At 42.2% G+C, this 15,000-nt stretch overlaps 1 protein-coding gene and 1 non-coding gene across 7 annotated transcripts in view; both read right to left on the bottom strand.

The window, feature by feature from the left end:
- Positions 1 to 15,000, bottom strand: part of LOC115370359 (mucin-5AC-like) — a 100,073-nt gene that overhangs the window by 39,043 nt on the left and 46,030 nt on the right. For all 6 annotated transcript variants that reach the window (XM_030067348.1, XM_030067349.1, XM_030067347.1 and 3 more), the window contains one exon: positions 4,178 to 4,244. In XM_030067348.1, the coding sequence (XP_029923208.1) occupies positions 4,178 to 4,244 (67 nt within the window). The remainder of the gene's footprint in view (positions 1 to 4,177; positions 4,245 to 15,000) is intronic.
- On the bottom strand, positions 4,377 to 4,467 carry trnar-ucu (transfer RNA arginine (anticodon UCU)). The gene is given in 2 exon segments: positions 4,377 to 4,412; positions 4,431 to 4,467. It is a non-coding gene; the product is annotated as a tRNA-Arg (tRNA).

Raw genomic sequence — 15,000 nt, 5'->3', positions numbered from 1 at the left:
GTCTGCAAATGTTTCCTCTCCCTCCACAATGAGATAATTACCCACCATGCTAAAATCATGTGCAAAATGATTTTGTGCTTCCTCCTGAATGGCCTGCGAGGCAGGTGAGATGCAGCTGCAGTGAATTCACTCCTGTCCTCAGATTCACCTCGGCTCCTCAGACGCAACGACAACAGAGACGCTTCAGCTGGCTTTGGCGAGCTGGCTGCTTCTGGACTGTAAAACTAACATCAGCGTGATTAATAATGCCCAGTTTAACTGTGCAGAGATCGTTTCTGCTGTTGCTCTGCACCTCCTGTGATGCACAACGCTGTAATGTCTTTCCAAGCTGTAAGGGCAGCTTCTCGTTTAAAACCTGCATATATCACAGAACAAAACTGCCAAAGTTTGTCCTATTATGTACAAAATCAGATTGTACACACAGCAGGGTTTTTCTTCTCTTCTTTTCCTCTGATTGGTCTACTGACCTCCAGTGAGGAATCGATTGAAAGATGGGGATCCCGACTTTTAATAGCATTTCTCAGTTTGTTTCTACATCAGACAGGTTTTTTTCCCCGACATTCAAAATATTAAAGAAGCTGTTCTGTTATCTTGGGCAATAGCAGCACCTTCATCAAGGAGGGAAAATCACTTAGAAACAGTTTGTTATTACCAAGAAAAACAAATTTCTCAGTTCAACTATTACATTACTTCAGTTATCAGTTGTTGGACAGCTTCTCTCAGAGTCCAGGAGAAGCCAAGACAGTCGATTCAGGCGCCACTTCTGTCAGCATTTTTGGAAAAAAGACCACTCGGTCCTGACACTTGATAGGGCTGGACGTATTTTTTCTTCTACCAATAAAACCACATGAGGCTTATCAGTTTGAGCAACACATCTGAATTAATGTCTGCTCTCAGCAATGTGGCAGCAAGTTGAGCAGGATTTTTAAATGGTTCATTTGATGACGCACACCTGTAGTGTTTTCTGTCTTCTGTGTCATGTTTGAAAGGGATGGATTTTCTAGTCATAATAAGAACAACATATATATATATATATATATATATATACACACATATATATACTCATTTGTGCTTATTGGATTTGTATAAAGAAACAGTATGAGGAGCTGGAATTAGCCTCCTACATGGGCGGCAGCAGATTGTTGAGAACATCGCCGGCTGGTCATTTTGAGCTGAATCTATGTCCTCTTAGCTTCTCTGAGATGACGCGCCTCTGGGCTTCCCACCCCTGCGGTCAGGAAAACAAATCACGGAGGAAACACTGACGTGCACGGCTCCGTCTGCACACACATCAGAGGCTGACGAGTGTCTAAAATCAGTTTTCGACAGTCCTCTTTCCTCTCATGTGAGCAGACATTCCAATGTTTTTGCAACTTCCTACTTTAACACCTTTCCACCAGCCAATCATGTCGTCTGTGTGTTTGTGTGTGCGTTTTTGGCGTGAATGCACAGTACATTATTATGCACTATTATGCATGAATGTTACTATTAAATAAGCCAATAAAAATGATTTGATGGCGGAAACAATGGCCCACTATGATGACCCATTATCTTCTCCTCTCCTGCTCTATTAGCCCTGACCTTTCCCTCCGAGGCCATGGGGAGGAAGGCTGCCCTGTCCAAGAGCACTCCACACATACACACACACACACACACACACACACACACACACACACACACACACGTGTGCACATACAGTGAGAAGAACAGGTTGTCCGGCTCTTAAAATAGCTCCTAGTGTCTCTAACAGTTTAATCTAATGTCCTCTGCTCAGGCTCATTAGAGCACGCAGGAAATTGGATTGGTCGTCGCTGACACAGATTTACACAGCAGAACGAGAAGAAAGAGGAAACAGCGGCAGATAAACAGCAGAACGATTCAACATGCGTCATGTACAGTTACGTCCACATGCAGCAGGAGTCTCCCTCAGACTCTAATCTAATGAAATCATCAGTTTCTGCAGTGTGCCGCTCGGCTACGTCTTTGGCTGATAAACTAAAAAAAACTTCATGTACATGACAAGAATAATTTTCATAATACACACTTCTAGTAGAAATACCTGTTTTCAGCACAGTGTGTAGTCCTGTTGTACACTTGGAAGTTAAAACCAGTCAATAAAAACATAAGAGATGTGACTTTTAAACAAGCAGAGCTCGGGACAGTAGAGTGCAGTAGAGTGAAAAAAGACTGTGATGTAGTAGAGGTGACTAGAGTGCAGTAAAGTACAGTTACTTCAGTAGCATGGAAGGCAGTAGAATCTAGCATTGTATAGCACAGTATAGCATAGCATAGTAAAGCATAGTATGGTATAATATTTTATAGCATAGCATAGCACAGTACAGTATGGTGTAGTATAGCATAGCATAGTATAGTATGATATGGTATAGTATAGTATAGTCTAGTACAGCATAGCATAGCATAGTATAGTATAGCATAGCATAGCATAGTATAGTATGGTATAGAATAGCATAGGTATAGTATGGTATAGTATAGCATAGCATAGTATAGTATGGTATAGCATAGCATGGCATAGCATAATATTGTATGTCATAGCATAGCATAGCACAGTATAGTATAGTATAGCATAATATAACATAGTATAATAAAGTATAGTATAGCATAGTATAGCATAGCATAGTATGGTATAGTATAGCTTAGCATAGCATAGCATAGCATAGCATAGTATAGTATGGTATAGTATAGCATAGCATAGCATGGTATGGTATAGTATAGCATAGCATAGTGTAGCATGGTATAGCATAGCATAGCATAGCATAGTAGAGTATGGTATAGTATAGTATAGTATAGTATAGTATAGCATAGTATAGTATAATATAGTATAGTATAGCATAGCATAGCATACCATAGTATAGTATGGTATAGTATAGCATAGCATAGCATAGCATAGTATAGTATGTTATGGTATAGTATAGCATAGCATAGTATAGACAAGTTTATGAGCCGTTTCCGCTCTACATCCTAAACTCCTCCCATCGATGCAATCCATTTCCGTTTTGGCGTGCTGGTTTGTTTTTAGCCACAGACATACATAGGTTTTTAGCTAGCTAGCTCTGTCCTGCCAACGAAAGGGAATTAAAGATCGATACTTAAAAAAAAAAAAAAAGTGGTTCGGGAACGACGTGTGCAGTAGTGTGCTGGCCTAGTTAACCTGAAGAGTCCACAGATCAGAGTGCCTCGTGAGGTTTAGAATCTTGCCTTGTGTCCCTGTCTATCAGCACCCAGCCATGTTGTTCATTAAATACAGATAAACACAACAAATACTGTGTGCATTGTAGTTTTTAATATTATATATGAATATTTTTATAGTGATGTAATTATGTGGGCTGCTTCTGTAATTTACGGTTTAATACCTGTTAGGATTAAACACGTTCTCTTTCTTGTTGAAGCCATTTGTTTAGTTTCCTCAAAGCAATTCATTCATCCAGTGTTATTAATGTACAGCATGAGCTTACTATGAATGATGAACTGTGTTAAAAGAAACTAAACTAAACTAAGGAACATAAGGCAAAGCATTCATGATCGTAGTTCAGTGCAATAATGAAATGAAATTACATTTTTACATTTACATAAACTTTTATTTTCACACAAACAGTCAAGGTGGTTGAATCGTGTTCCCATTGTAAAGACATAATTATTAAAATTGAAACCTCACGAGCAGCGAGCTACATGTCCAGACGAAGCTGCGTTAGCATGGAAGTTTGTTTACACCGGCATACGCTGCGCAAACCACTTCTGGCGGAAATAAAGTGCATTTTTGTAGGGTAATGGCGCCCCCCAGGATTTGCACAGGATTTGCTTTACTGTAGCACAGTACAGTAAAGCAGGATGAAGTACAGTAGAGTACAGCAGAGGCTGATCTGAGGCCAGTGTTCTGATGTATTAATAGAACCCTTCAGTAGAACAATGACCCAGTTTCTGCTGACATGACATGAGGTGACACATGAGGTGTGTGTCAGGGTGTTGTTTGATAGGAAACATGACACTGTGAACCCCAAACATCCAGTAAACCAACAGTGGAGCAACTCAGTTCACTCACTGGAGCGCAAACACACACAGAGCAGTACTCACCCTGACACACACACACACACACACACACACACACACACACACACAGAGCAGTACTCACCCTGACACACACACACAGGGCAGTACTCACCCTCTCCACGAAGCACTCGGCGATGGCAGCAGCATGCGGGCTTCTCTCCAGGTCCTCCAGCAGGTCACTGACACACACACACACACACAGAGCAGTGTGTTAGTTACAGTGTCGGTCAGGCCTACAGTCACACACACAGGCTGTTTGTTCTTCACTCACATGAACGTCATTTAAATTCTTTACTTTCACCCCAAAACCACGACTCTGGTGGGACTCGAACCCACAACCTTTGAATCACCCCTCAGTGTTCGACTAGAAGTCCAATGCGCTATCCGTTGCGCCACAGAGCCACATGTAGCATGAACACGTATGTAGCTCAACATGACTTAGCTCAGTTAGCGTGAACAGCCTGTGAGCTAGTGTCAGCTATCTAGCCAGCAGGCTAACCATGTTTCGGTTAACATGCTAATACTAGTTTGTATTAGCTTTGTTAGCCAGTGTGCTAATCTGATGTGCTACCAACAGGGGTGGTTAGCTGAGCAGATAGCATGGTTAGGTGGCTAGCTGAGGGCTGTCAGTTATTTTATGAATCCCACCAGAGTTCTGGGCAACACGCGCCCACCAACGCTGTGAAAAGACAAACACATGTTGACATAAACATAACCACGCAGTTCACATGCTAATGCTAGCTGCTATTAGCTATGGTAGCCTGTATGCAAAACACACACACACACACACACACACACACACACACACAGTTGGAGTGTGTTGTAACGTTGGCAGTCCTCCGTTTACACACATCATTTCTTCATCTGAATCATCCTCACTTCATCCCACCAAGATACAACTGTGTCCAAACACACACGCACACGCACACGCACACACACACACACACACACACACACACACACACACACCTATTTACACGCATGAACAAGTTTTAACTATCTTTTAAATGCAGACAGATATGTGTGTGTGTGTGTGTGTGTGTGTGTGTGTGTCTTTCACAGTAAGATGAAGGACCATGGGCATATGAATGGTTATTGTGTGCTTATATTTTCTGTTAAATCTGATTATTTCCTGCTGAATGATGAAGGAAAACATGCTTCCCAGTTTACTGAGGCATTTTATGGTTTCTCCTGGAGTGGCATGCAAGGAAAACGGATTACATGCTCAGGACGTCAGGCCCGCTGGCACTAATTGTGTTTGGGGCGGCGGCGGAGGCCAGGACACTCTGCTGACCTCACTGACCTTAGAGGTCATGTCACCATTTGCCTCTGATTTGTTGGCATTAAAAAAATAAAAAACAAAAAAATCAAGTGTGTACAGCGGAAATGAATGGGGATTTCCTAATTCCTTCAAAATAATTTGCGACATTTGATTTGTTTGTATGTTTGTTTCTGCCGGAGGACACACAGCCCACATGTGACCGCCGGCATGTATCCCTCCGCCAGGGCAGCGGCATCAAAATAGTCACACAAATCATGGGAATGTATAGCAATAAAGTCAACCGTAATTTTTGATAAAAACCACTCAAATTAAGAAAGTCGTCTCAGCTGCGACTGAAATGTGGAATGCGTTTTTACAGTGCATGAAATTGCAGATTTGAATTTATGTACTTCATGAGTGACCAGGTTAAAAGAAAACAAACAAACAAAAAAGAAACTGCATACTCATCATAAGCAGTGGGCTGCATTCGTTCAAATGAGACCTCACAAGGGCCAGATTATTTTTTGCTGAAGTCAGTCCAACCTGAGTCACAGCATGGATATTTTAGCTTACTCTCTCTTTTATTGTTGTAAATCAAAACGTCAATGAGAAATTGTATGTTGGCACATTAAAAGCACATATAATAGGGATGGGGGGGGGGTCAATTCACTTCCTTGTTTTTTTAATTTTTAATTGATTTTTTTTTTTTTTTTTTTTTTTTTTTTTTTTTTTACTGAACTACCTAATGAATCCGTTGGTATCAAGTGTGTCATACTAGCTTGTCAGCAAAATTCAGCTAAATCTTGATGATGGTAAAAACTGTCATGTCTGTTTCCAGCGGGGTCACTTGACCTCTGACCTCCAGATGTCTGACTGAAAATGGGTTCTCTGGGCAGCCACGGCTCTCCCCTTTGCAGACACACCCACCTTCTGCTAATCCCATGCAGTTTGGGCCACAGACCCTGCAGTCCACATGTGTTCTTGTGGCCTGTTGTAAAATGGTGTGTTTGTGCAGACTGGGGCCTAAACAGTCTTGGAGTTGCATCAGTTGGCTTTGACTGGAAAGCTGAGACTCTTGTGGATTCAATGAGCCACATTTGATTCATGTGTGATGATGTTTGCCCCCATAGCAGCGATTTCACTGCAGGCAGAGCATTTTGTCAAACTGGACGTCGCTGTATAAAATGACCTCTTGTGACCTCTAGGAGAATCACAGCCTCATCACACTTTACAGACACAAACTAGAGAGCGAGGCCGTTCAGAGGAGCTCTGGTTTCCCAGGTCGACAGGACATTTCCACAACAGAGTGCTTGACATCCCATTGCCGTAACAAGCAGTTCTTACAGAAATCTTTGCAGACATGCCCACCTTATGCTAATCCCATGCAGTTTGGGCCACAAACCCTGCAGTCCATGTAATATCAAATCACAATACTTAAAAATCCCAATGCATATCAAATCAGTATCATATCAGTATTGTGATAGTAGTTAATCAGGAGATAAACATATCGTTCCAGCCCTAACACATAATGTTGAATTAAATTAAGCAGAACTACATATACAGCAGACAGGTTTGCCATTTATCTCCCAGAATTAAAAAAAAACTTCTCTTTCCATCTTTGTGGAAAAATTCTACCAGCTGATTCTACTTCCAGCCAATGGATGGTTTGTAGTGCTAGGTCTAATTAATTCATCATAATTGATCATTATTTTGCTTGTTACACTTATTTTGCTTATTACACATAGTTGATAATAATTGGACACAAATATTTCAATTTAAAAAATGTTATTTATTTATTTTTTCCTATTTCTCTTGAGAACATCTTGGGGGCTGGGTGAGTGTTTGGCCTGCGAGCTGTATCTCTGTATCTCTGACATCTCTGCTTTAGCGATTAACATTTCCACATCACAGGTTTGGCAGGAAATGCTGCATGTCAAAATACAACGATGGTGTTTTTTTGCCTGCTGGAATACAAAGTTTCCATGTTGGTCTGAGCGCAAAGTGAGTTTCATCCAACCTGTTCCAGAGCTGCAACAACACACGTGAGACTCCACGAGTTCACAGAGGAGACACGCAGCCTCTGAGTTCATTTACTTTTTACTTTCCAGCAGCAGAATTTTGCTGCAAAGTGATTATAAAACCGATTAACACTGTGATCGGATCGACGCGATGCACGGGAAGTTACAGCTCGCGAGCAGCTGCCTGGTCGGCCTCGGGCTCCTCTAACTTTTCCGCCGCGCTGCTTTCACTGAAGCTCTGCAGCGGCCCTCGGTTTTTCTTTCTCTCCTCTGAAAGTAAATCTTCCAGGTTCACTCGTGTGCTGAGTGAGTTTCATGACCTCTGAAACCCAACAAAAACCCTGCGGTGTCATTTCAGAAACAAGGTCAGAGAGAGAGAACACGCAGCGATATGAGATCATAAAATAAAACCGAACAACTCGCAGACCAATGGACAAACTCACATTCACTTTGTTTTTACAGAAGTTTATATCCACTGTATATGGAGGCTTTAATTTGACATACTGGCCTGGGAACATACATGATACATGAGATACTTGAGTGATTTTTACAACCTCGGGGCCTTGTAACCTGCTAGCAGCACAGTGGGTAGTTTTAAGAATAAGGTCAGTGGCAAAAAAAAAGAAAAAAAAAAGAAAAATGCATTTTCTTTGTACTTTCTGAATAAAACTGTAGTTCTTAGACATAACTGTTTGTATAAATATATTTATCAGTTGTATTTAATAGTCTGGGTGTGTAAAGTAATGGCAACTCCAACTGTAACTTTGCACTTTTGCATGTAAAAGTTCATCGTCCATGTATGAACATTAGTCCTGCTCAGAGGTACCAGTGTGTTTCCAGCGCTTTACAATCTAATCCATGCATTCAATTCATGCATGATTAAAGATGTCTGATGAAGAAATTGTTAACTTTGATTTTGTTGAAGTGGTTACAAACACCTTCTTTTTTGCCAGGCAGTTTGGGATTAACGCTGCGTTCAGGTCAAATCCTCACAGCCGTAAACACGAACCCTCAACTTGGGAAAAAACATTCACAACATTCACTTCTCGCTCGTGGTGTTTACTACGTGGAAGCTCTCTGCGCCTTCGCCATCCAGCGTCCTCGACGCTGAAGATGTTGACAAGCATGGAGTTCATGGGATCACTGCCAGCACTGACATTTGATCTGGGTCTTCATTACTTGGTTTTCCACTTGGTTTTCCTGGTTCCATGGTTTCAAGCTTACCCTGTGCCATACCATCTACTATCTGTATATTTCATTTTTCATATTTATTATTTCATCGGTATATCTTACATTTCAACACTTAAACATCTCATATTCTTAGGCTACTTTATTGTATATACTTAGCCCTTGTTGTCTTTAGTGTATATATTTCGCATATTTAGTCTCTATTGTATATACTTTTAATTTTATTTTATGTTTTTATTGATGATGTTGCTGTAACATGTGAATTTCCCAGTTTGGGATCAATAAAGTATACCTATCTATCTATCTATCTATTACATGACGATGTTGAATAGTCAGTTCTGCAGGCGGTTTGTTTTTACTAACAGGAAGTCATCAAGCTGCGACGTCACCACCGTACCTGCTCCTTCCACATTAATGCCACAGCTCCAAGGTAGCCACACTGTTTAAGGCTCATTTCTGCTCCTTTACCCATGAAAATAAACACGTGCATGCCTTCATACGTCTTTTATGTTGTGGTGGCTGTTCAGCAGTAAATCCACTAGGGGGCAGCGCAGAGTCCAAAGTTACTGACAACAACAAACATGGCGGCAGTGGAGGAGGTGGTGATAATGGAGCTGCTGCAAAGAGGCAGAAGAGGAGGCGGCGCTGTGGACGGCGGTGGTCTGTGGGGTCATTAAACACATCACCGCAGTCTGTGAGGTCATTAAACGCATCACGAACAAGTCTTTTCTCTAATCTTACTGATTTTTAACATTTCTTCTTTGTGTCTCGCTCACAGGCTGGTCTCTCTTGAACTCTTGGCTGAACTGCGAACATAGTAACCTGGGAACAAAGATACATCAATGTGCTATAACCCTCACTGGGGCTTTCACCTCACAGTCACTTCACATCTGCACGTCTTCCACCTGATGAAGCTGTGATGTGTGTGATGTGTGTGATGTGTGTGAGGACGAAAAGCCACGACCCGGTGGCCTCAAGCCCGTTAAATCCCCTCTGCAGTTTCAACACACAGACATCCATCAGTGAGAGAAATAACACGGCTTCAGACGGCTTCTGGAACAATCTCAGAAACTGAGATTGTGTTTTTTTCACCTCCTGAGGCTGAATGTTGAAATGAGAGTTTCTGGATTTGAGTTTATGAGCGGGCGGCATCGGATCACTGAGCGATACGTCAGGAGGAGCTGGGAGCCGCTGGAGCCTCGGCAATCTGAACGCAGTAACTTTTATCATAAATATATTTTATATTACATCAGACAGCACTGTAAAAGAGAGCAGAGAAATACTTAAAACATGCTGACATGTCGGCATGTGGACACTCAGCATCAGCGAGGAAATCCAAACTTCTGACAAGATTTTACACAGCGTGTCATAAATCTGAGAGGAGAGGAGACAAGGAAGGAAAGGAAAGGAAAGGAAAGGAAAGGAAAGGAAAAGAATTAAGTTTAAAAAAAGGAAAGGAAACAAAAGGTAACAAATAAAAGAAAAGGAAAGGAAAGGAGGGGAAACAAGTAAGACAAAGAAAGGAAACAAGGAAAAGGAAAGGAAATGAATAGCAAGGAAAGGAAAAGGAAAGGAAATGAAATGGGTAAAGGAAACGAGGAAAGGAAAAAATGGGAAAGGAAGAAAAGGAAAGGAAATGAAATGGGTAAAGGAAACGAGGAAAGGAAAGAATGGGAAAGGAAGAAAAGGAAAGGAAAGGAAAGAGGAAGGAAAGGAAAGGGAATGAGGAAAGGAAAGGACAGGAAAGAAAGAAAAGGAGAGGAAAGGAAAGGAAAGGAAATGAGGAAAGGAAAAGAAAGGAAAGAGGAAGGAAAGGAAAGAGCAGATGAACAGATCAGCACCTCGGTTGTTTTTCTGGCCTCTGCAGATTTGCCACGGAAAAATCGTTTTCCTACCAAGTTTATAATTATTCTCAGCTTTATAATTATCTTGTTATGCATGCTTATTTTGTATGGTGCATATTTTTCATTCATGTCTAATTTACAGCTCGTCCAGTCGTCTGCTTCGTAGAGAGACGACAGGAAGCTCTCCGTCACAAAACAAGATTTATCACACATCCCACCAATCACATCATCAAACCCTAACTCCAGTCTGAGAGAGAGACAGAGAGAGAGAGACAGAGAGAGAGAGAGAGAGCCAGGGAGAGAGAGAGAGAGAGAGAGAGGGAGAGCAACATGCATGATGTGAAGTTGGGTTTTTGCCAAGGCTGTTTAAGTCACAGTCAAGGAACAAACACACACACACACACACACACACACACACACACACACACACACACACACACACACACATAAACACACACCACGTGCGGTTACACCACAGAATTTTCACTGGCATTCTTTGATAACAAGCTGAAATCAAGCCTCTCATTATCACACACACACACACACACACACACACACACACAATCATATGTGTGTGAATTTATATATACACATGCACACACACATATATATATATATGTATATATACGGCATACACTCCTTCCTCCCCATCTTCTCTTCCTTCCCTTTCCACCCTCTCTTTTTCCTTCCTGTCCTGCTTCCTTGTCTCCTCCCTCCTTCCCTCCTTCCCTCTCCTCTCTCTCTCCTCTGGCGTCAGGCTTCATTTTGTGGCCGGCGGACATCATTAGTGGAGGATTGTGGGATAGGAAGAAGGAACTCTGGGTGTTTTTATCGAGTGACCGCAGAGAAAAGGAGGGGGGAACGTCGGGGAGGATGGAGAGACAATAACACAGAGGAAAAGAAAGAGAGAGAGAGAGAGAGAGGGAGAGAAAACACCCCACATTAAAAGACATTTAATATGACCAGAGAAAACAGAGCAGAGCGAGGGATTAAGGACAAAAGAGAGAAGAAAAAACAAAGGAAATGAGGAGGAAGAGAGACAGCAGCAAACAGAGAGGCAGACAGACGAGTGCTGGGCCTGCAGGAGGAAAGAAATTTAAGATTTTGAGACGATGATAGCTTTGCTCAAATCTCAGTATTTTCCTGTCATCAGCGTCCAGAGAGAGGTCGGGTAACTCCCGCACTTCCTGTGTCGCTTTCCTCGCTGAACACATGAACGCACGGCGGAGGAAAAAACAACTTTCTCTGCAGCTCACAAGCACATTTGTGGAGAGCTGTCTCCACTCCTCTGTTGCACGTTTCACCAACTTTTCAACCGATTTTATTTTTTATTCATCATCATCATCATCATTATCATTATTAGTTGTAATTATTATTATTGTTGTTAGTCATTTGTTTATTTTTGCATCATTTCAAAATGTTGATCTCATTTCTGGCTGTAAAATCATACTCAAACTTTGTTCCTTTAACAGTTTGATGGATGTTGGTGGATTAAGGCGGTTATTTTTCTGAATGTTTGCTGGGGGGGAAGTCCAGCTTGATGGCAGGAGGCTAACGGTTAGCATTTGGAGCATCCAGCCAGTATCCAGAAATGATAACAATGAGAGGAAGACAGTACCACTACTGTCCTATATAACAGCTAGAGTGGGAAGGGAATGGATGAACTGTCCCTTTAACTACCAGGCAAGTACTGAGAGACATTCAAGTACCTGAAATTAAAAAAAAACCCTACTCCAAGGCGTTGAGATACAGCCGACATCAGTCCCTCTGTTTTTTGCTGTCACCAGCGGTTAACAGCGATGATACCATTCATGTCTAAAAACATCACTGTATAAAATGACCTCTAGTGACCTCTAGGAGAATCACAGCCTCATCAAACTTTACAGACACAAACTAGAGAGCGAGGCCGTTCAGAGGAACTCTGCTTCTCCAGCTGGACTGACAATAAGGGCCAGTTTCTGACACATTTACACAACAGGACGCTCAACATCCAATCACCGGGAAAAAAAATACAGTTCTTACAGAAATCTCCAAATGTCAAAGGTTTTTGACACTAAATCAAAGCATTAATTTTTCTGTGGTGTTCCTCAAGGTCTATGTGTCCCAATGTGGGATTTTGGAGGGATTATTATCAGTTCTCGACTGGTCAAATCTGTACACCAGATAGCATCAACCCCAAAAACTGCAGCAACAGCTTATGATACATAACTGAGCCTGGACATGACATCATTCCCTTCCATCATAATGTTCTAATCCTTATTCACTCTAAATAAATGAAAATAAATAAATTGGTGCCACACCAAAACACAAGGTTTATTACAGATTTATGACTAGAATACCTTAATCTTAGTCCTCAGGTTCCCTGCTTTCAGATGATGTTTAATGTCTTCTGTTGACCTTTCATCTCCCTCTGAAGACCCCCCCTCCTCACTAAAATGGGGTTTGAATGGTCAGGGGCTACAAGCTGCTGAAATGAAGCGCTCGGATGTGTCTGCAGGCGCTCCAAAGCCACCGAAAACAGCGAAGAGAGGACGCTGACGTTCAGACGGAGGCGCCTCCTGGCCCCGGGCCCTCCATCAGGAGCGCTGCAGTCCGTGTAAACTCCTCCGGCCCCAGCAGACCACCCTGCAGCCCACGGCACTAAATCACACCAAATTTACATCCAGCACTGCCTGCCTCGTGTTTTCTCACTGTAATGTGCTGTAACTCACGGCGGGTATGAAGCCATAAACATACCTGAACGCAAGCGCTGAACATTTCCCAAATCCCAAATCCCACAGACTCCAGGGTTTGTGTTTGATTTACGCCTCGCCATGCGGTGGAAGGGCTGCTATCACATACCCTATCGGCGTGTTGTCATATAAAACAAGCGCACCCTCCGGCTGACCCCGGCTGGAGGTTTCCTAACCTGGTTTCCCCCTGCCAACAACATTCAACCAGCATTTTTTGTCTTTTAAACCGCATGCAGTGTGTCTTACACCGAGCCTTGTTAGTCATGTGGCTGGCTCTCTCCCTGTCATGTAATCCAAACCCAACAGCAGATTGACACTCAGTTCCTGGTGGGATTACACCAACATCCGCCTCGGCAAGCCAACATACCCAAACCCAGAGGATGAGATTCAACCTGCCAGTAGCTTTGTGCCAGTATTCATTATTTTCATGCCAAAAAAAAAAAAAAAAAAAAAAAAAATTACAAGTATTGAGGTATTATATGACAGCATGTTAGGGCCATGGTGGGGAGGAAAAAAAATTACAAAGTCAGGGGAGGCAGAGTGATATACCGAGAAAAAAACTCATTTTTTACTAGAAAAAAACTTTGATATTGTCTGAGATTAAAGCTTTAAATTTCTGGAAAAATTTTGAGATTATAAAGTGACAAATTTGCAAGAAAAAAACTCAGAAATTCTGAAGTTAAAGTTGTAAATTTATGAGAGTAAAACTCACAAGAAGGAAATCCTGCTGGTTTGAGCCCAGAATCACAATCCTCTCCTCAGCATCTGGACTCTGAAGAGACGTTGCTGTGACTTGGGCTGATTCAGAAGAAAACAATCTGCTGATTCTGGGCTCAAATCGGCAGGATCTCCTTGTTCCTAAATCCCATGTCAAAGTAAAATTTGCTGAGGCGACCAGCTGCAGGCCTGAGACACGGCCAGCAGGGGGCAACACATGAGGAGCCTTTAGAAGTATAATCGTATAAGAAAGAGAAGTATAAGAAAAATTACTTTTAGTTTTTCTGTCATAAATTTGTGATTTTTTTTTCTCGTAAATTTACAACTTTAATCTTGGAATTTTACCCTCCCTATCCAGACTCCGAATTTTTTCCCCCCTACAGTGGCCCTAACACGCCGTCACAGGCCTGCACTTAACACCAAACCTTGAACAAACATTGGAGGGCACAGAGCAGTAAAGGCTGACGTAAAGTTTTCTTGACTGGGACTTATGACACACACACACACACACACACACACACACACACAATTCACTGATTGGCTCTTGTCTCTTTTGCTGATTGTTTTTTTTTTATGGTGTCTCGATAAACTGCCGGTGTCAGTTTGTGACGTCGCCTCTGTGTGACGGACAATGAAAAGCGAATCGTCACGGAGAAACCTCGACGATGAAGTGATCAGCCTGCGATCAGACAGATCAGAAAGGAACAGAGATTCCCAGATCAGCAGGGAAACTGGTGTGGGGGTGGTCGGTTTGTGTGTGTGTGTGTGTGTGTGCATGACATCATGAGGTTGTGGACCCTAGTTAGCACGGAGGGGTCATAGGTCAAAACCTAAATCACTGTTTGGGAGGAATGTGAGAACACACACACACACACACACACACACACACACACATACACATACACACACACTCAAAGACAAAGAGAGAAAGAAAGAAGGGAAAGTGGACATAAAACCCGACAGACAGAAAAAAAACATAAGTAAGAATGTGAGAGAAAAAGACGAAAACACATAAATTGTTTCCATAACACACACACACACACACACACACACACAGAGTCTGGATTTTCATTAAGTCCTCAGCCAGCAGTAATCATTAGTAATCAATATGTTCCGGGCTGACGGAGCAAATCCCTGCTGATTGATGCAGCTTTGACCGGCTTGGCTTGCATGGC

The sequence above is a fragment of the Myripristis murdjan genome, chromosome 13 (genome assembly GCF_902150065.1).
Source record: "Myripristis murdjan chromosome 13, fMyrMur1.1, whole genome shotgun sequence".
Taxonomy (NCBI): Eukaryota; Metazoa; Chordata; class Actinopteri; order Holocentriformes; family Holocentridae; genus Myripristis; species Myripristis murdjan.
This window is presented reverse-complemented; position numbering and strand designations above follow the sequence as displayed.